The sequence below is a fragment of the Serinus canaria genome, chromosome 18 (assembly GCF_022539315.1).
Source record: "Serinus canaria isolate serCan28SL12 chromosome 18, serCan2020, whole genome shotgun sequence".
In the NCBI taxonomy this organism is placed as follows: Eukaryota; Metazoa; Chordata; class Aves; order Passeriformes; family Fringillidae; genus Serinus; species Serinus canaria.
Window position 1 is genome coordinate 1,943,300 of NC_066331.1, and position 20,975 is coordinate 1,964,274.

The 20,975-nt window shown below is 51.6% G+C and overlaps 1 protein-coding gene across 1 annotated transcript; it reads right to left on the minus strand.

Annotated features, from left to right (window-relative positions):
* Positions 1-2,232: 2,232 nt before the first annotated feature.
* KCNJ2 (potassium inwardly rectifying channel subfamily J member 2) lies at positions 2,233-9,539 on the minus strand. Its single transcript, XM_050981483.1, has 2 exons — positions 9,404-9,539; positions 2,233-4,618 (listed from the first exon to the last, which is right to left on the minus strand). The coding sequence occupies exon 2, from the start codon at positions 4,400-4,402 to the stop codon at positions 3,119-3,121; it is 1,284 nt and encodes a 427-aa protein (XP_050837440.1). The 5' UTR covers positions 4,403-4,618; positions 9,404-9,539; the 3' UTR covers positions 2,233-3,118.
* Positions 9,540-20,975: the final 11,436 nt, after the last annotated feature.

The window sequence follows — 20,975 nt, forward strand, 5'->3', positions numbered from 1 at the left end:
GGTTGAAAGTTCAAGGTTGAAAGTTTAAGGTTTGAAGTTCAAGGTTTGAAGTTCAAAATTTGAAGTTCAAAATTTGAAGTTCAAGGTTTAAAATGTAAGGTTTAGTGTTCAAGGTTTAAAGTCAGCCTAAGCTTGGCCCACGATCAACGGGAGCTGAAGGAAAGCTGTCAGTCATTGTCTAGTCCTTAAAAATATACATATTTTTAATTCTTACTCCAATTTGCTGGTGAGAAAGCCAAAACCGATGGGAAAAAGGGGAAGGGGACCACTTGCAGGGCTCTTCCCAGCAGCTTCCCAGAGCCAGGGCTGAAATGTGGGATTCCCTGGGCAAAGACAAAGGGTTGGGAGAGCAAGAACAAGCAGAGCTTAGCAGTGGATTACACCTGCACACCCCCCTCCACACGGCTCTGGGAGCTCTGCACAAACGCCAGTAACTACAACGTGTTCTCAAACAAAAAGTCCATGCTTGAAAAATAAATAAAGAGAAGTTCAGAGCATTAGGAATCTTATAAGGCTTGCAAGTAATTTGCTAAAAATCATGCTAACCTGTAGCATCTAGTCCTAGCGAGCCGAGACTGCTGAGCTGAATTGATACTTTTTTTTTTTCTGTGGCCTTTTTGTTGTCTTCTCCTTGTCCTCCTTTACAGACTTCTATTTACATTTGGCTTTAAATATGAAAATACTTGATAAACTTTATAAAATGTACAATTTTTAAAAATATTTCTGAAAAACCGACTTGAAAAACAAAACAAAACAAAACAAACAAGAAGGAAAAAAAGAAAAAGAAGAAAACAAACAAACCCAAAACCTCTGCACCAGAAATGTTAAAGGGGAGGGGATTTTTTTTTTTTTTTCTTTTTTTTAACTCTCTGGATTTCTTGCGTGTCAAAGAAACGAGACAAATCCTGCATTTTCCATCCCTCTCTCAAATATCTCAAGTATCATTCAGTGGGAGCGCTGTGCACCTGGGGGATGCTGATCTGAGCCCAGGCCCCCTTTGTGCTGCTCAGCCTCCCTTTCCCCACAGTGTCCCCGTGCCCTCTCTGTGTCACTGGACACTCTTTGGTTTGGTTTTCTCCTTGTGCAGGAACGTCACCCTTAGCAGCACCCTGCTGTCTCCACCACTGCTGACCCAGACACTGCAACCAAATGCCCACCCTTCCCTTCCTCTTCCATCCTCCCACCCCAGAAACAGCCTCAGGACTTGTGCTTCATCCTCTGCCCTCTCCAGGAGCCAAATCTGTGTTTACACCACGGGATTCCCCAGTTTCCAACCCTGTAGATAGCATCTTATCAGAAACCAGTTCATTGCAGGCATTTCTTCCAGGCAGGGCTGCCAGGGGCCAGAGGCCCTCACAGATATCAGAGGACACCAGACCTAGAACAAGCTGTTTTTTAATGGCATACAGTGATCCAATACTGCAAGAGTCATCTGGGATTGCCATCCCCGCCGCCCCCACGAGCAGGGGCCAAGCACAGCTTTGCTGTCTCCTTGAGCTTAGAGGCACAGAGAATCTCAAGCCTTTGGGTGAAGGAGCCAAAACACCACCAGAGCTTTGCTGAAGGTGACAAAATCTGCTTGGTGACGAGCGATGGGTGAGTGTCACCCGCTGAGTGGGCTTTGCTGGGGAGGGAGGGAGGAGATGGAGCTCCCTTTGCAGCCTCGTGCTCCCCAGGGAATCCCTCTCTCCACCAGGTGGAAATCCACCTCCCTCACAGCCCTGCTGAAGAGAAGCATTTCACACAAAACATCCCTCTGCCACTCCTGAGTGCTGTGCTGCCAAGGCCCTTTCCTCCTCTTCCTTCCTCCTCAAAAAACTCTTCTGGGGACTTCTCTGCTGCTTGGCTCATCCATGGCCAAGCTCCAGCAGCCTCTGGCATCAGCCAGCAGCTCCACGGCGTGTCCATGGCACAGTTTCAGGGACAGCTCCTCTGCTCAGAGCTGGGGCAGGCCAGGGAGGACACGCAGGTGATGCTGGTTTGCTTCCCCCAACTGGTTTTTTTTCTCCTACAAGAAAAGAGGGATTTCACTCCCTCCACAGAAGAACAGGGGGAAAGAGGAGAAGGCCCAGCTTGCTTTAAATCCGAGCCTTAAGCCTTTAGAATAAGGTGCAAAATCAAGGTCTTAAAAAGAAAAGGAAAAAAAAAAAAAAAAAAAAAGAAAAAAAGTCAATACCAAAAAAGTGTCTGAGGTTTGATTTTTTTGTTGTTGTTGTTGTTTAAAGCAGCCTGTTTCTTTTTTTTTTCTCTTTTTTTTTAAATAAACTCCACTGTGCAAAACTGTGCATTTTCTTTGGTATCCACTTAGGTAGTTTGAACTTAGTACTTTTTCCTATGCATACATATCTTTTGTCTCGTTCTTTCCTTTAGACAGAGAATTAAATTCTCCCCCCAAAAAAATCATAATTTTGCTGGAGGCTACTGATTGGCCTGATATTACATAATGCCCCTTATGTAATTGGAAAGAGAGAAATTGATTCTAGCTATCAACTACTGGCCTCAAAAGGAGTTTAAACTTTCGGGCAACATTGGCCTCTCTGAACTGATCATGAGCTTTTCAACCCAAAAAGTTCAACACTGACTTTTTTTTTTTTCTTTTTAAATTACACAAGAGAAAATAAAAACTACACTGCAACAAAAATAACCATTTGTGTTCATGTAGTTAGCAGCAGCTTTTTAAAAAATAATTATAATAATAATAATAAGGCAGATTCTTGCCTTTGTTATGCCATTAAAAACATTCTTGTTCCCTAGAGAGAAGCATTCTGGAAAAAAGTTGAAAACAAAAAAATAATAATAACCCAACCAAAGCTTGCCTGCAAGTTCAAGTTTTGTAAAAAAATATATACATAATTTATTCTACAACATATGTGCCTTCTGTTCATACTTAGACATGTTTAGTGCTTTGTGTTTAGAGTTCATTTCCTGTCGTCCCTCCTCTGAGGACAGCCCTAAAACCAGCCTGGGTTCCTCGGGTCTGCTGCCTTCACAGCACTCTTCCACAGTACCGTTGTCTGCAAACTCTTCTGGGCCAGCTTCTCAGGTCAACGAGCCCTTGCCCGACGGACACGGTGGGCGTTTGTCCTTCCAGCCCCGCGGGAGAGGCAGCGCCCGCCAGTCATATCTCCGACTCCCGCCGCAGCGGCCGCGGCTCCAGGGGCACCCCCGCCTGGTTGTGGTGCTCCATGTCCGGGTGGGTGTCCGTGCTCATGCTCTCGGGCACCCCCGTGTCGATCTCGTCCTCCTCCTTGCTGCTGAGGGCCACCTCGTTCTCATAGCAGAAGGAGTTGGCGTTGGAGAGGATGTACTTCTTCTCCGCTAAGTCCCTGGCACTGCAGATGGGTGTGTTGGGCACTTCGTACGTTTTGTGGAACCTCGAGTAGTCCACCTTGTAGTAGTTCTTCTCTTCGAAGAGCACGGGCTCGTAGCGGTGGCCCCAGAGGATCTCGTTGGCCAGATACGAGCTGCGGCACTGCGTGGTCATGGCGGTGGCCTCCACCATGCCCTCCAAGATGACCACGATCTCGAAGTCAGCATTGTCCATGTCCTGTTTGCTCAGGTCGTACAGGGGGCTGTCCTCGTCGATCTCGTGCACTATTGTAATGGGGGACACCAGGAAGATGCGGTCGATGCCGCTGTCGAAGCCCACGTTGATGTCGATCTGATCCAGGGGGATGTACTCCCCTTCCGACGTGATCCTGGATTTCAGCAGCTGCGCCCGCACGTGCGCCTCCACCAAGTGGCTTTTCCTCAGGTTCCCCACGCGCCACATCAGGCACAGCTTCCCGTCCCTCATGGCCACCACGGCATTGTGGCTGAAGACCAGAGTTTCGTTCCTCTTTTTTGGCTTAGCCATCTTTGCCATGACGGCGCCAATGATGAAGGCATCGATGATGCAGCCCACGATGGACTGGAAAACCACCATGAACACGGCGATGGGACACTCATCCGTGACGCACCTGAAGCCGTAGCCGATCGTGGTCTGGGTCTCGATGGAGAACAGGAAGGCTGCGGTGAAGCTGCTCACCTGAGACACGCAAGGCTTGCTGTTCTCTTGGTTCTCCAGATCCCCGTGCAACAGCGCAATCAACCAAAACACACAGCCAAAAAAAAGCCAGGAGAGGATGAAAGTCAGGCAGAAGATCACCAGCATCCACCTCCAGCGGATGTCCACGCACGTGGTGAAGATGTCGGCCAGGTAGCGCTGCCCCTTCTCGCCCACGTTGATGAACTGCACGTTGCAGTGCCCGTCCTTCTTGACGAAGCGGCTCCGGCACTGCTGCCGGGTGTGGACCTTGCCCTTGCCGTTGCCGAAGCCGTTGGCCACGGCCATGGTGGACAGCTTCATGCCGTCCTCCTCCGAAGACACGATGCTGTAGCGGTTGGTTCGCACGCTGCCCATCACTACTGCCGGGGACTGAGGTGCTTCTGCTTTAGAAAACAGTCTGAGTTTCTGCAAAACCCTTTGGAGAAACAGTTTTGAAAGTTCTACAGGAACACACACACGCGGAAAAACCGGGCGGAGGCCGGAGTCCCCAGAAGCCCTCGGATCAACCAAGGACGCTCTTCTGGCATGCAGGGTGGGCTCAGCAAGCCACCGTCATAGAGAGGGCATGGTCTGCAAGAGAAAGAGAAATGGCACTTTAGATCCCGCAGGAAAAGCGTGAGGCATCAAGGAGAACGACACCTGTGGGCCTGCAGGAAGTTTCCTCTTTCTTAATGACATTTTCAGCAATGCTCAGCGTTCACAGCTGTGCATGGACAGGGGTCACACGTGGTTGCTGCGAGGAAGGAATTGCCCTTCCCGAAGGAAAGCGCTGAAGGGAACGTGTCACACCAGCCTGAGCAATGTTCACTTTAAAGCTGGGCACGCAAAGGATCTCTCTGCTATTTATAACTGTGATTTCTGCTTATTTTGAAACAAACAACTCCCTTGGACATGCTTCTGTTCAAACACAAGTGCTGAAGTGGTTTGTAGCGACTAATGATGTGTCTCGTGGACTGTGTGACCCGTGACAAAGCAGGGAGTGAGCAAAAGGGAAGGTGGAGGCAGGGAATAAACTTGGGGAGTGCAGACAGCGGTGATTCCAGGAAACTAAAGCACACACAATTGTTTCAATTAAGCTAAAAGAAGGAGTTGTGCATTCTCAGCAAATTTCAAGAACAAGGGCTGCAGTAGCTTCTCTCTAACTCCACAAACTCGTCGGCATCTCTGTAGTTTTCACACTCGAGTTTGGCCTAAGTTGCACAAAAACAACTAAACCTTTCAAACCTCTCATCTGCTCCTGCTAAAGCCACCAATAAAACCGAGCAGGACCAGCTGAGTGCCTTCCTAACACCTTTAGGAGCGAGTCCCAGCACCTTCCCCCCGGGAGCCCCTTCCATCTCCAGCGGGTCACAGCCCTGAGGGTCCCGTGAGTCTGAAATGTCACCAACCAAGACTCAGCAGAAAAGCTACAAAATCTCCTTCCTGCGGGGAGAAGGCACCAAAAACTGGTTTCAGGGAGGTCTGGCTTAGACCCAGGTCTAGCTTTTAACAAGTGCGTCATCCATTAAGTCATGTACTGCATATCAGGAAATGGAATTGAAACACTGCAGAGGACAAGAGATGCATTAAAGCAACTGCTCCGGCCACACATGGCCCACGGAGGGAATAAAGCTGCACCCGGGTGGAGAGGAATGTCTGCTGTCCCTTTGGCACGGCACGGGAGCCTCCAGAACCATTTACAGTAGCAGGAGATTAAATCGCGGCGCTCTTCCTAAATTAATGTTATCAAAACTCATCTGAGTCTGTCCAAAAGCCAACAAAACTGCAGCCACTGTGGAGCACAAGCCCTGCCCGGCAGGACCTCTGCTCCTCTCTGACTGGAATCTCACAACAGCTGGAGATGTTATCTCCTTTCCCAACAACAGCAGCCCCTAAAGCCCAGCTGATGTGCTCCAAAAACTCAAACAACTCCTCGAGCCCTCCCACATCCTTCAGCCACATTACAGAGGCTTGAGCTCAGCAAACACTTGTTAGGAAAAGAGCAGGTGACAAACAGCAACATCATCAGCTGTGTGTGCAGGCTGCCTGTCCCTCCAGGATCTCCTCAGGGTTTACTTTCACCTCCTCTTTTCCCCTCTCTCCTGTTTGTTGTGCAAGAATGTGTCCCGATGCCTCCTTGCCAAGATTAGTCATCTGTGACTTCAGCTCAGACAAGACATTTTGGCAGCTCCTGGGTTCTGTAATGCCCCTTAGAGTGCAGCTCTCAGCACTGAACGCTTCTGGTGGAGCTGCCCTCGTGCTTATTCTGGGCACTTTTTCTTACTTTTACAACTGTCTTGCCTCCGCTGTGCAAGGATCCACTTTTTCCCCCCTCTCTTACACCTTTTTGTTCCCAGGGTTTCTCATTCCTGCCAGGATATCATGCTCAAAAATACAAAAGAATTCTTTAAACGGTCACTTAAATGATTTGTTTTGGCCAAAACCCCACTTTTATTAGAAACCTGAACACGGCGGGGAAGTGAAATTACTGTTAATACATCCCACATAAAAAAACTTCTTGAAAAGCCATTGCACTGCTCTGCAAATCGATCACTTTCACAAACCACATCCTATAATCACAGTCATGTTCGACTTCCACAGTCAAAGCCTGGTTTGTTCCAAGCTGATGGAAACACACAGCCTAGGAAACAGTTTATTCTGGAGCTTGCTTTTTTCCTTTTTCTTTCCTGGATTTTAGATGAAAACTTTTGGTGGAGGGAAAAATAAGCTGCAACATTTAAAGTGTCTGAGTATGCGGCTGCTCCCACGAAAAGTCTCGACCTGAGGACACTTGTTTGGATCCCACAAATCCCTGAAATCCTAACACCAGCCACCTGGGGCTTCATTTAGAAGTTTGGGACCCGAATTTGTCGCATTCCCCCCCTGCAGGACTGAGCACCTCTTCCCTCCTGCCCCTCGCCCGGATCCCTCCTCGCTGGCTCTGCTGTGGGAGTGCAGCTGCACCCCTTTGGTGCCAAGGACCCCAAAACCTCGGGGTGAGTCTGGGGGCAGCTCTGGAACCTGCTGGAAGCTCACAGCACAAAGCTCTGGCACGCTCCAGGGCAGCAGAGCTGTCTGCCTGCTTTTCCAGCACAAACTGCCTCTCTTCCTGCGAGTGCTGGGGCAGGGAGGACGGGATGGGTGGGATGGGAGCAGGAGCAGCTCCACGCACAGGGATCAGCCAGAGGAGCTGATCTTACTCCTGCTCAGGGAAATACAGGTCCTGTGAAGTGCCCCATGCATCCACTGGCTGCCCCAGCACCTGCTCCGTGCTCACCCTGACCCTCACCACCACTTCCACCAAAAGCTCCCCCCAAAAAATCCAAGGACAAAGCAGCAGGAAAACCGAATGCTTCTTCTTGTGCCAATCCACCTGCTGCTCAAAGGCTGGACAATGCTGCTGCCCCTCATTCCACCCCGGCAGCATCAGCTGCTGGTGGCACCAAAAATTCCAGGCGGGTGTGGGAGCAGCCCTGCAATCCTCCCTGGGCAGAGGGAGCCAACCCAGCACCACCAACCCAGCCCAGGATTCCCAGTATTTGCCTAACTGGGCCCAGTGCAGCACAGCCAGACACAGAGCTGTAAATTCAATCATCACCACGTGTGTTGTTATGGTTAGTATTGCTATATTTTTTATTATTATTATTATTATTATTATTATTATTATTATTATTATTATTATTATTATTATTATTATTCCAGGTGATCTTTCCTTCTGGAAGGGAAGATAAGCAACACAGCTTGGAATTACCAGCAGTGGCACGGACACGGGATTACTGGGAAGGTATAAGACGGGATGGGAGAGCCTGGCTGGCTCTGCTGCGAGGGGATGCTTGGAGAAGGGAGGACAACGGGGCTGTGCTGCATCTGCAGCATTTCTGAGCCCGCATTTGGGGAAATGCCACGGTGAGGAGCCCAAACCTTCACCTTCCCCTGAGCATCCCCCTGCAGCCCTTCCCTGGGGAAGGAGGCGCACATCGCAAGGCGCAGCGGGAGGGGAATTCGGGCAAGGTTGAAGACCGAGGGATAACTCCGGAGCGCAGAGGAGCAGGGGAGGGGTAGAGAGGAGCAGCAGGCAGCGCTCGGAGCGGTTATTCCCCGGCTGACGCCACCGAGCCCGGCGGAGCCAGCCGGGCACATGTTGCCAAGAGAGCACCAGCAGCACCTCAGCCAAGCGCCCTCCCTGCTGCCCTCGGAAAGCAGAACAAAGCCTGTTCCCACATTCCTGCTCCCTCGCAGCCGGGCACGGCCACCTCCGTAACCTTTCTCCTTAAAAGTCATTCCCCAGGGCTCCTCCGCTGCTCCGGCCGCGACTCGAGTTACGCGGGGCTGCCTTCGGGAGAAGGATCTGACCTTCAGAGACAGGCAGCGGGGGGGGGGGGGAGAAAAAATTTAAAAAGAGCACATGATGCGGGGAAATGGGTGCGAAGAAATCGGAGAAAGGGAAGGACAAGTGGCGCTCGCATCTGCCGTCCTGCCAAGGAGACGGGCGCGGGGTGTTTGTAGCTGGGGACAAAACAGCTCCGAGCTGGAGCTGCCATCACCAGGGGGTGTACGCGGAGCACCGGCTGCGAGGATGGAAAAGCAAACAAGTGTAAAGGTAAGGCTGAGCCACGGAGACAAGTGCGGGGTGGGGACAGAGCTGCGGCTCCGGCTCGAGCCGGGCCAGCGGCACCTGCGGGTCCCCAGCGGTCCCCGCCCCGGTCACTGACCCCCCAAATCCATCTGCCTTTGCTTATCAGTATTTTTTCCTTTCACTGTCATGAGCTAAGCTGAAACAATACAGCTCCTCGCTGCCTTCCCAAATGCTTTTTGTTTTGTTTTTTTTTTCCTGCTTCCCATTTTTTTGGCAGGACGGTCAAAAAGAAAGAAGCCCTCCCGTTTGCACCGTGCCGATTAATGAAGCTACAGGTTCATTTCACACCCCTCCAAACCATCCCGGGCACTCAAACCCACGCATCCGAGTGCCGAGACTCGCCGCTTCTGCCCTCTCTCCGTGCAGGAAACAACAGGCGAGAAGAAGGCGAAGGGATGGAGCGGTGCGCTTTGTGCGACGCGGAGTTGTCATGCGAACTTCCAGCCCTTCCCCAGGATAAAATATCCCGAGGGGGGGAAAAAAGGGGGGAGCAGCTGGTGCATGGAAAGTTATGAGCACAAACAGATGCTGCAAGCAGATGCTCGGGCGCTCCAGCCATACCTATCGAATTATTTTAGGCGCTGAGAATAGCTCCGTGAGAAACGCAGGAGTTCCCCTCTTCTCCAACCGCAGGCGGCCGACGCTTTTATCGCGGGGGTATCGCGACAGCGCGCGTGCCGCGCATCTCCTCCGCTCCTCGGGGAGGCGGGGAGAGACGCGGGGAAGGAGGCGATTCTTACCTGCGGCGGCCGCGAGGGAGGTGCCGGTGCGGAGAAGGGGTAAGATCCGTGGCGACGCCGTGCCCGGTGCCCGCTCCGCTCGCACTGCGCTCCCGCCCGCCCGCGGCCCCTTTTTGCGGGCGGCCATGGCACGTTTAATACGGCCCCGTCGGACACGCCCCCCGCGCGGCCGCAGCCAATCACAGCACGGGGCGGGGCTCGGGGGGCGGGACCTCTCAGCGGGACCGGGAGCGGCGGGGACGGAGCGGAGCGGGGATGCTCCGGGAACGGAGCGGGGATGTTCCGGAGCGGCGCACGGAGCCGCGGTTCCCGCTGCCGGGAGAGGCCCGGGGGAAGGCGCTGGGTCCCCCAGTGCCCGCTGCAGAGGCTTCTCGGGTTCCCGGTGCGGAGGATCCCGGGAGAAGGCACCGGGTCCCTGGTTCCCCGGGTCCCGGGGAGAAGGCAGCAGGTCCCTGGACTCGCGGGTCCCTGGTGCGGAGGGTCCTTGGATCCTCGGTGCAAAGGGTGCCAGGAGAAGGCGCCGGGTCCCTGAATCCTGGGATCCCCGGTGCGCCGGGTCCCTGAATCCTGAGACCCCGAGTCTCCTCTGCGGAGGGTCCCGGGAGAAGGCACCAGATTCCCGGGTGCCCGGTACAGAGGATACCCGGGTGCCCGGTGCAGAGGGTGCCAGGAGAAGGCACCGGGTCCCCGCTGCGGACGGTCCCCGGGTCTTCGCGGACTCGGTGCCGAGGGTCCCGGGAGAAGCCGCCGGGTCCCTGGATCTCCATGCGGAATCCGGGTCCCCGGGACCCTCGGTGTCCGGAGTAAAGGGTCCCGGGAGAAGGCGGCGGGTTACCCGGTGCAGAGGGGCCCGGAGAAGGCGCCAGGCCCGCGGGTTCCCGGTGCGGAGATTCCCGGGAGAAGCCGCGGTGCAGAACGGGCACGGCCGCGCTGCGGGCAGGCAGCGCCGCTGCGGGTTCGTTCCGCTGCTCCGGGACGCTCCGGTTCCGCTCCCGGGCACCCGGCACCTGCCGCCGGCATGCCCTCACCCTCCCTGGGCAGAGATAAAGGCTTTTGCGGGACTTCACCGGGAGTTTGGGACGGTCCCGTGCGGGAGCCGGCCGCCCGCTCGCTCCCGTTCCCGTTCCCGTGTTTTGGGCTGATGGCCGGGGCCCCGGCAGTGAGAAAAAATACCGGAGACAGAAAAGTTTCGTTCCTTTTGTCCCTTTCTTTATTTTAGTGAGGGGAAATGCTAAGGCGCAGGGTGTCCCATCCCAAACTCCCGACCCTAGCAGGCACAGCACAGCACCGCTCCTGAACCGAAAATCCCTCTCTTTAACTAAATGAAATATCCCGTCCGAAACAAGAGCTTTGATCCCCGGACTAAGATCTTTTGGAGCGAGGCTGGAAGCAAGGGAAGGACGAGCCTGGCTGCAATGCATGGGATCCACGGCTTTGCTCCCCGAGTCACCTGTGGCAGCTCGGTCAGGCTGGCCAGGGTTGAAACATGCAGAAATCCAAATGATTTTTAACAGCTTGTCCTCCCTACAGTGGACGTGGCCTAAGACAAAGAAAATAAGGATGAAATGCCTGGCCGGGAGCCTTGCAGGAACAAAAACAGCCTTGTAAGCACAGCCTGAAGTTTGCCAAGCCCCGGCTCTGCTGGACAGTGTAGGGTGTTGGGTTCCAGGGCAGGTGTCCGCAGCAGGACACTGTCCCTGCCCTGGGGAGGGACAACAGCTGAAATCACGGGGGAGCCCGTGGTGTGCTGGAAAAACAAGGTGACTGCTGAAGGCAGCGAGGCAGAGCCCCCAGGCTTTAGGAAAAGCCACAAACACCTTGAATTGTCCCCAGCACTGCGACAGCAGCCCCTGAAACACCCAAAACCGAGAGCTGGGGATGCTCCCGGGAAAGGCAGCGGCGGCCAGCAGCAGGTTAGCCGGGAGCTGCTGAGGGATGGACTGCTCCGAGCGGCTCGGCCTCCAGAGAGCTCCTTACAATGTCCAGAGCAGGCTGTAAAGATGATTCCTTACTCCCCACAGCAATGCCAGCGCCCTGCAGTCGTTCCTCGTTGCTTAAACTCTCCTCCTCCTCCTCCTCCTGATTTGTTTGCTAAGTTTCCAAGTCTGCCATGAGCTCTGGGTGGAACAGCTTTGCCCAAACGCTCTCTCCTGGCCTGGCAGAGGCTCCAGGAACCGGCTCCCCGCGCTGCTGCTGCTCCATCGCACCCAGTGCCGCGCCTGGCACCGCCGGTGTTTGCCGAGCTCCCGCAGCCCCAGTGAGGAAGTGCCGCATTGTTGCAGCAATAAACACAACGGCCGAGGGCAGCTGGTTCACCAGCGCCACATTGGTGAGCGCAGGGGGAGCGGAATTGTCGCGCTGGGGAGGGGGAAGCTGGGACAAGCGCTTCTGCGAGTTGGGCAATCTGGCGAGTTGGGCAACCGCGCTGGTTGTGAGCTGTTCTTGGGTGGGTCTGTTCGTCTGAAGGGGGAAGAGAAGTCCAAAACTTATGGGTGATGGGTCTGGGAAGTGAAATCTGCAAAGGGGATGACTGCAATTTATTTATCCATTTGGTAGAGGAAGATCATTAAATCCGCAGGATTTGGAAGACCCGGGCACAGTTCATGTACCTGTATCAGAGAAAAAATATCCCTCATGTTTCTCTTTGAACTGCTACAACAGCTACAATTCGAAGTATTTGCCCCTTGGAACACCAGGAGCTGGAACTAGAGCTCCAACATTTGCCCATGCACGTGTCAGTGAAATAAAGAGCTGTGACCCACTCCTGCTAAGAGATGTTCTGCTGAGGGGTGGCTGCAGCAATTCCCTGTGCAAAACCTCGGAGATATTCCAGATTGCAGCACGGCTTTGCAGCCTCTTACTCAGCCTTTACTCATGATACAAAATCCAGCCCTACAACGGATTTATCTGCCCAGATGAGTAAGGCTTACTCAGCCATTCAGCATTTCACAGGAGGCAGAGCAGATCCATCCCCACTGCTTCACAGCTTTTCTCAGAGTCGGGGCAGCTCTGCCCAGAGAGCTCCTCTTTGAATGAAATATCGATGCTAAACCTATTGCACAGATAATGAAAACCATAACGGAGCTGCCTGCCTTCCAAACTTCCAAACAGGGAAGCTGAAGTTACCAGAGAAGTTTCTAAAAAACCCTTTCCTGTCGTAACAAGCCAGGACAAAGAGGGTGAGACAGCTGAAAACTTTAACCCTCAGCGCTGAGCCAGGGGTTCCTTTTCCTTCTCTCCATGAATGGTTTTCCAGTCTGACCTCAGAGATCTCTCACTGAAATATTAGAAAAGCCACGTGAAATGGTCCTGGGCTGAGAGATTTTCAAGGCAAGACCCTTTTTGTGCAGCAAAAAATTGGTACTGAGGGATAGGAAGGGCTTGGGGAAGGAGGAACCTTCAAGAATTTTTCTCCCCTTTTTCTGTCGCAATTCTTCTCTCTCCTGTCCCCACAGCCACCCCCATCCCTCAGCCTGCAGATTGCCCCTGGAAGGAAATTTGGGAGTTGTGTTGCAGGCCCAGACCTTGGACCAGAGGCTTCAGGCCCTGTCTCACTCCAGGGGAGACGTTATTAAATTGCTTTTTCTGCCTTGGCGCTGGAAGGACCTAATTATCAGATTGCATTAGTCCTCATCTCCTCAAGTGGCCAAATCTGCTTTGGTTCTCAAGGATTTTATTGCCAGCTGAAAATGGCTTAATTGTATTGTACTTGCAAAGAAAACACGGGCTGGGGGAACCAAAGCTTTCCACAAGAGGAGAAGAAATGCCATCAATAACACGCTGGGATTTTGTGTTTTCGGGTCTCACCATTTCCACACATGTAAACTGCCATGAGTTTGCCTTTCTTCCCTAACCATGAAGTCAACTGGAAAAAATTCCTCAGGAAAAGGTGGTTTCCCCATTCCCAGTAACCTCCTGGGGTTTAGGCATGAACTGGATTTTTATAGGGCTAAGGCTGGCATCTCCAAGGGAAAATGAACCCACCTCGGTAACAGAGGGAATGGGCAAATCCAGGGGAAACTCCACTGGGAGAAGCTTGCAGGTTTGATAAGACTTGAGAGAGCAAATAAACAGATTTGCAAGCAAATGGGATCTACAGATGTGAAAAAAAATGAGTTTGTCCATGGGAGGGATGAATTGGACAGAGGAAATTGAATTTAGGCTTTAAGAACCTGAGAGGAGTGGAACTCACACCCCCCAACCGCATTTTTAAGTGTCTATTTTGTGTCCAAAATCTTCATTTAAGATCTCAGGCTGCCTTAGGTTTATCCTAAAGGAAAATCACCAGGCAGTCACTGTGTTTTGGAAAAAAATAAATATATTTTCATATATATATGAAAATATATAAATGAAATTTATTTTCACATCTATATTTTGCAGGAGGGGAATATGAGGAGCAAGGTGAAGAAATCCTGAATTACCAAATTCCAAACAGAAATCCACTTCTAGCAGGAGCTGCATCGAGCTCCCAATCCAACAGCAACCCACAAGTTCTGCCAAGGAAAACTCCTTCCCAAGGCCAGATTGCACGTGGCTCGCTTCTCACCCGATGGAGGTGCCTCGTTTAAAGCACCTTTAGCTCCCAGCTGAACTTTCAGACCCAGGAAAAGTGGGGTTGGTGAAAAGGGAGCTCGGAGCTCTCCCTCCAAGGCCTCCAGTGTGCAGGAAATGCTCCTCTGGTGTTTCACATGCTCCTGGAACATTCCCTGATTCCTCCAAGCAGGCAGGCTCAGGATGAGGATAATCTTCCAGGAATGCCCGGAATGTCAGGCACATCTGGCACTGGCTGGGGCACAGCAATATTCCAATATTCCAATATTCCAATATTCCAATATTCCAATATTCCAATATTCCAATATTCCAATATTCCAATATTCCAATATTCCAATATTCCAATATTCCAATATTCCAATATTCCAGATTTTCCCTTCCCAAGCCCTCAGTCAGCTTTGTGCTCAAAGACAGCAGTGGGGAGGTGGCTCCAGATTAACGAGGAGGAACGGTCACATCAACGAGGAGGAATTGTCACATTAACGAGGAGGAATTTTCAGACTAATGGGAAGGAATTTTCAGATTAATGAGGAAGAATATTCAGATTAATGGGAAGGAATTTGCAGATTAACAAAAACGAATTTTCAGATTAACAAGGAGGAATTTTCAGGTTAATGAGGAGGAATTTGCAGATTAACAAAGAGGAATTTTCAGATTAACGGGAAGGAATGTTCAGATTAACGAGGAGGAATTTTCAGGTTAACGAGGAAGAATGTTCAGATTAATGAGGAAGAATATTCAATTTAATGGGAAGGATTTTGCAGATTAACAAAAAGGAATTTGCAGATTAACAAGGAGGAAATTTCTGGTTAATGAAGAGGAATTTTCAGATTAACAAAGAAGATTAATGAAAAGGAATGTTCAGATTAATGAGGAGGAATTTTCAGAATAATGAGGAAGAATATTCAGATTAATGGGAAGGAATTTGCAGATTAACAAAAACGAATTTGCACATTAACAAAGAGGAATTTTCACATTAATGGGAAGGAATTTTCAGATAAACGAGGAAGAATTTTCAGATGAACAAGAAGGAATTTTCAGGTCAATGGGGAGGAATTTGCAGATTAATGAGGAAGAATATTCAGATTAATGGGAAGGAATTTGCAGATCAACAAGGAGGAATTTTCAGGTCAATGAGGAGGAATTTGCAGATTAACATGGAGGAATTTTCACAATAATGGGAAGGAATCTTCAGATTAATGAGGAAGAATTTTCAGATTAATGGGAAAGAATATTTAGGTTAATGGGAAGGAATTTTCAGATTCACGAGGAGGAATTTCCAAATTAAGGAGGAGGAATTTTCAGATTAATGAGGAAGAATTTTCAGATTAATGGGAAGGAATTTTCAGATTAATGAGTAGGAATTATCGTGAGTGATCACAGTGACCAAACAATGACATATTCCCAAAGCTGACATTTCCCATTCATCTCCCAGTTATTTGCTGCTCTCCCACAGCTCCCATTCTTCAGACATCTCCAGGGAAAGGGAGTCAATGGTTAATAAAACTTGCCAGAGGTGTGAGAACTTCTGGAGCTGCCAGGGGGATGCTGACAATTCCTGGAAGGAAAAGGGTTAAGAGCCAGCAGCTCACACACACACAAGTTGGGGCTGCCCTTTCCTTCTCTCCCTTTCAGCTCCAGCTCTTCAGTGCCAAATTTTCCAAAATCAGGATGGACACAGCAGGGTGAGGAGATCTTGGTGGTTTTAAACCAGGTTTAAAACCTCTGGGGTTTCTTAAATCAGGTTTAAAACCTCTGGGGTTTTTTAAACCAGGTTTAAAACCTCTGGGGTTTTCTTAAACCAGGTTTAAAACTTCTGGGGTTTTTTAAACCAGGTTTAAAACCTCTGGGGTTTCTTAAACCAAGTTTAAAACATCTGGATTTTTTTTTAAACCGAGTTTAAATCTTCTGGTTTTTTTTTTTTTTTAAACCAAGTTTTAAACATCTGGGGTTTTTTAAACCAGGTTTAAAACCTCTGGGTTTATTTGAAACTAAGTTTAAAACCTCTGGGTTTTTCTTAAACCAAATTTAAAACCTCTTCTGTTTTTTTTTTTTTTTAAACCAGGTTTAAAACCTCTGGGTTTTTTTAAACCAGGTTTAAAACCTCTCCTGGTTTTAGAACCTCTGGGTATGGATCCTGCCCGTGAGCAGGAGGCTCTCGAGGACATCCTTTGGTTTTTTAGTGGGCAGTCAGATCAGAGTGATAAAACCCCAGAATTTGGGTAGGAAGGGACCTTAAAATCCCATCCCACCCCTGCCATGGGACACCTGCCACTGTCCCAGGGACCTCCCAGCCCTGCCCAGCCTGGCCTTGGACATTCCAGGGGTGCAGGGGCAGCCCCAGCTGCTCTGGGAATCCCATCCCAGCCCCTCCCCACCCTCACAGGGAAGGATTTCTCCCACTATCCCATCTATCCCTGCCCTCTGTCAGTTTTATTCCATCCCCCTTGTCCTGTCCCTCCATCCCCTGCCCAAAATCTCTCTCCATCTTTCCTGTCACCTCCCTCAGGCCCTGCAAAGCCACAGCGAGGTCACCACAAACTTCACTTCTCCAGCCTGAACAGCCCCAGCTCTCTCTTCTTTCCCAATTCTTCTCTTTCAGGAGAAAAGGCAACGAGAATTGGGATTGCTCAGCCAATTTCAGGAGGAAAGACAAAAAGAATTGGGATTTTCCAGCCAATTTTGGGAGAAAAGGCAACGAGAATTGGGATTTTTCAGCCAATTTTGGGAGAAAAGGCAACGAGAATTGGGATTTTCCAACCAGTTTTAAGTGAAAAGGCAACGAAAATTGGGATTGCTCAGCCAATTTCAGGAGAAAGGGCAGGAAAAATTGGGATTTTTCAGCCAATTTTAGGAGAAAAAGCAACGAGAATTGGGATTATTTTGACAATTTTAGGAGAAAAGGCAACGAGATTTGGAATTTTCAGACAATTTTGGGAGAAAAGACAATGAGAATTGGGATTGCTGAGCCAATTTTGGGAGAAAAGGCAACGAGAATTGGGATTTTTCAGCCAAATTTAGGAGAAAAGGCAACGAGAATTGGGATTTTTTCAGCCAAGCCAAGTCACCTGCTCACCCCAAAGCCCTGGTGGGGCTCAGACAATTCCAGCTTTGCCCTGCAGAGCCCAGGAGCTCAGGGAGAGGGGCTGGGCTGAGTTCTTCTGGCTGCAGCAGGCAGGGATAAGGCAGAGAGCCGAGAGTGGCACCAGGGGCAGAGCCGTGGAAAGCTTCCAAAGGGAAAGGGAGTGGCAGGAGAGAACAGGAGCTGGGTGGCAGCAGAAAGAGCTGGAAGGTTTCTGCTCTGAGCAGAGGGAGTGCAAACCACCTGCCCTTTGTGCCCTTTCTCCTCCCGAGCTCTTTGCATCCACACCTGGGGCAGCTCCGCCTTCCCGGGGGTTTGGTGGCTCCCGAGGGAGATGCTCTGGGATTTGTGGGCACAGGATGGAACCTGTCCCCAGCAGGGCCCCAGGCAAACCCCAGTGGGTTCTCCCTGCCTTGGGTGCCTCCCCTCTGGGCTGGCAGCCCCAGGTTTGGGCAGCTCTCCATGATCTGCAGGCTCCAAAGAAGCCAAGGCTGGTGCCAGAGGTTCCCACCCCTCCTCAGAGCCCAGACCTCTGCTCTGAGCTCTGCTTTGGTAGAGATTGCATTTTAATTTCATTTCATTTTCATTTTGGGGGCCAAAGGCCTCCCGAGGTCACCTGTGGCAGGCAGAGGGACACCCAGCACCCTGAGAGGTTTCCCTGCTGCATTTCTGCTGCTGAGCATTGATTCCCACTATTTATTCCCTGTAATTTATTCCCTGTCAGGGCACCCACTCCAGTGAAAACTGCATTTATAGACCTGAAAGCATCTGATTTCTGCCAACACCACATAAATGACTGCTCTCCTCTCTTTCTCACACTTTTTATCCCTCCAGATTAGCTGAGATCAAATGTCCTCAGTGTTTTCCCTCCCTTTGTACCAGAGCCTCAGCATTCGCCTGGAGCCTGTGCCCACAACATAAATGACAATATCAGAGTTTATTTTCTCTCCTGGAAAGCAAATAAACTGTGCTAAAAACAGGGAGTTGGCTCACTGGCCATTGTGGAAGGAAAACCAGGGCAGCAAACAGGCTGGAGTTTCCTGAGGAGCCAGCCCTGGGCTTTTACACCCCCTGGGAACTTCCATCCCCCTGGCAGGGCTCTGGGAGGGTTTGGGTGGTTGGTTTGGTGTTTGTGCCGCATCTGCCCATCAACCACAGCTGGATTTCTCCACCAGGAGCACCAGGGATGGTCCTGGAGGTGCTGGAGCTGGTGGGGAGCAGTCCCAGCTTTTTGGGAGCCTCCCAGAGCCTTCCCAGCATCTTCTCCCTGCTCAGGAAGCCAAGGAGATCCTGGCCAGGAGAGCCAGGGCTGCTCCCTGGCCCACGTGGGGCTCAGCCCTTCCCAGAACTCCTGCAGGGCTGGGAAAGAGGAGCAGCAATTAAACCAGCTGGCACCTCTCAGAAGGTCCCTCCAAAGCACAACTGAACAGATGAGGACAACCAAACCCAGCTCAGGAGCGTTGCTGAAACTTCCTGAGATTGTTTTTGGGCTGATTACTCGGACCAGCCCTGCAAGGCTCAAACACCTCTGCCACTTGAAACATCTGTCGTCAGAGGGGAAATTATCCTCAGCCAGTGCAGGCCACGGCTTCCTTTGCCCTGCTCTCGCCACCTTGTGCTGCCTCTTTGCTTTCCTGGTGCCATTTGGTGCCTCCAGGCCCAGCTCTGCCCCTGACTTACACACAGGGGGAGGATTCCCCACCCAGCCCGGGCATCCTGAGCTGGAATTTGGGCCAGACTCAATGTCCTGTGCTGACCTGGTGCCAGGAGGGGAAGGATGGTGGCAGGGGGAGGCTCTCCCCTGGTTTTCCACACTGGGAAGGGCTGAGTGAGCCATGAGTTTCTTTGTAATCTCCCTGATTCTTCAGGAGCTGGCTTTGATCCCCTGCTTTGATTTGAGCTGATGCCCAAGCCCTATTAGACAGCCTTGTGACAGGGGCTGCAGGGGGAAAGGTTGTGCTTTTTCCCACCAGAGGTTGAGCAATCGGCCTGGAAAGCTGATCAGTGTCCCAGCTGGTGGCAGTGACAGCTGGTGACATCGCGGTGCTGCGGTGGCAGCGCAGGTCCCGGGCTCCTGCGGGTCCTCAGGGCTGGGGTTGCTCCCCACAGGTGGGATGGGAGCTGCAGGAGCATCCTGGGTCCCTTCCCTGATTCCCTTCCTGGGTCATTTCCTTGGCTCCTTTCCCTGAATCCCCTCCCTGAATCCCCTCCTTGAATCCCCTCCCTGAATCCCTTTCCTGGATCCCTTCCCTGATTCTTTCCCTGGTCCCCTCCCTGGATCCTTTCCCTCAGTCCATTCTCTGAATCCCCTCCCTGAATCTTTTCCCTGACCCCTTCTCTGGATCCCTTCCCTGATCCCCTCTCAGGATCCCTCCCTGGATCCCTCCCTCAGTCCTTTCCCTGATCTCTCCCTGATCACTCCCTGGATCCCTTCCCTGGATCCATTCCCTGATCCCTTCCCTAATCCCTTCCCTGGATCCCTTCCCTGGATCCCTCCCTGGATCCCTCTCTAATCCCTCCCTGGATCCCTCCCTGGATCCCTTCCTGGATCCCTCCCTGGATCTTTCCCTGGATCCTTCCCTAATCCCTTCCCTGGATCCCTTCCCTGGATCCTTCCCTAATCTCTTCCCTGGATCCTTCCCTAATCCCTTCCCTAATCCCTTCCCTGGATCCCTCCCTGGATCCCTCTCTAATCCCTCCCTGGATCCCTCCCTGGATCCCTCCCTGATCCCTCCCTGGGTCCCTCCCTGATCCCTTCCCTGGGTCTCTCCCCACCCCCAGTTTTGGGAGCTCTCCAGGATCCCCCTCAGGTCTGTGGCTCCAAGGAAGCCAAGGCTGATCCCAGGGGTTCCTGTCCCTCCTCGGAGCCCAGACCCCTGCTCAGGGCTGTGCTCTCCTGGCTATTGCATTTTCATTTCATTCCATTTTCATTTTCAAAAGCCTCCTGGTGTCACCTGTGCAGGCAGAGGGGACACCAGCACCCAGCCTGGCACTGCCTTGGTGTGACAAAGGGCAGGGATCACATGAGGGACAGTCAGAGGGACACAGAGAGAGAAAGAGAATGAGCAGGGGCTGACCACGTCACCTGGGACAGCACTGGAAGGTGCTTGTGCTCTCTACTACCAAAGGTGACACAAAAAAACCTGTGCAGAACAGAGCAGAGCAGGGAACCATGGGCTGGCTTTGTTCCTCTGGCCTGCTAGGGTGACCCCAGAGCTGGGGACCGAGTGCCAGCAGTGCCAATCAATTGGTAAAAAAAAACCAAACAAACCAATCAAACAAACTACAAAACCCAAATAACAAAAAAAAAAAAAAAAAAAAAAAAAAAAAAAAGACACCAAAAATACCCAAAAAAACCACAAATCCATCCTCCAGCTTTCCAGAACCTTCCCAGCCCAGTTTTCCTTCCTCTCCAGCTGTGCTGGGCTGCAGGGAGGGCAGGAGGGGTGCCAGGGCAGGTTGTACCCTGCAGCCTGCACAGAGCTGTCTGCTCTGCATGCTCACACTCCAGGAGCCCTGGCAGACTCTGCCCCTCCGACCCTTCTCCACTGTAATTCCTTCAAGCTGAACAAGTGTCTGCTCTGAATCTTCATCTGAAATGGCAATTGACGTTGAATCTTTTTTGGAAGGCCCAGAAAGGAATGAAAGCCTTCCAAGCATCTTGGTGCTGTTCGGGGTCTGGAGTGGCTCCTCTCACGGGGGAGCAAAGAGAAGAAGCAGATCTGGGGGAGTAATTTAATCTGCAGCAGGTAATTGTCTGTGAGGCAGCACCTCAGCCCTCAGAGCCGTTGGTTCCCAGCACAAAACCCCCTGAGCTGGCTCTGCTCTGCCCTCAGTGTGCTTCAGATAACCCTGGGAAGGAGAAGCCTCCCCCAGGAGCCAATCCCTGAGTCAAAGCCGTGGTTCCTCTGCTCCAACAGGAGGCTGGGGCAGGGCTGG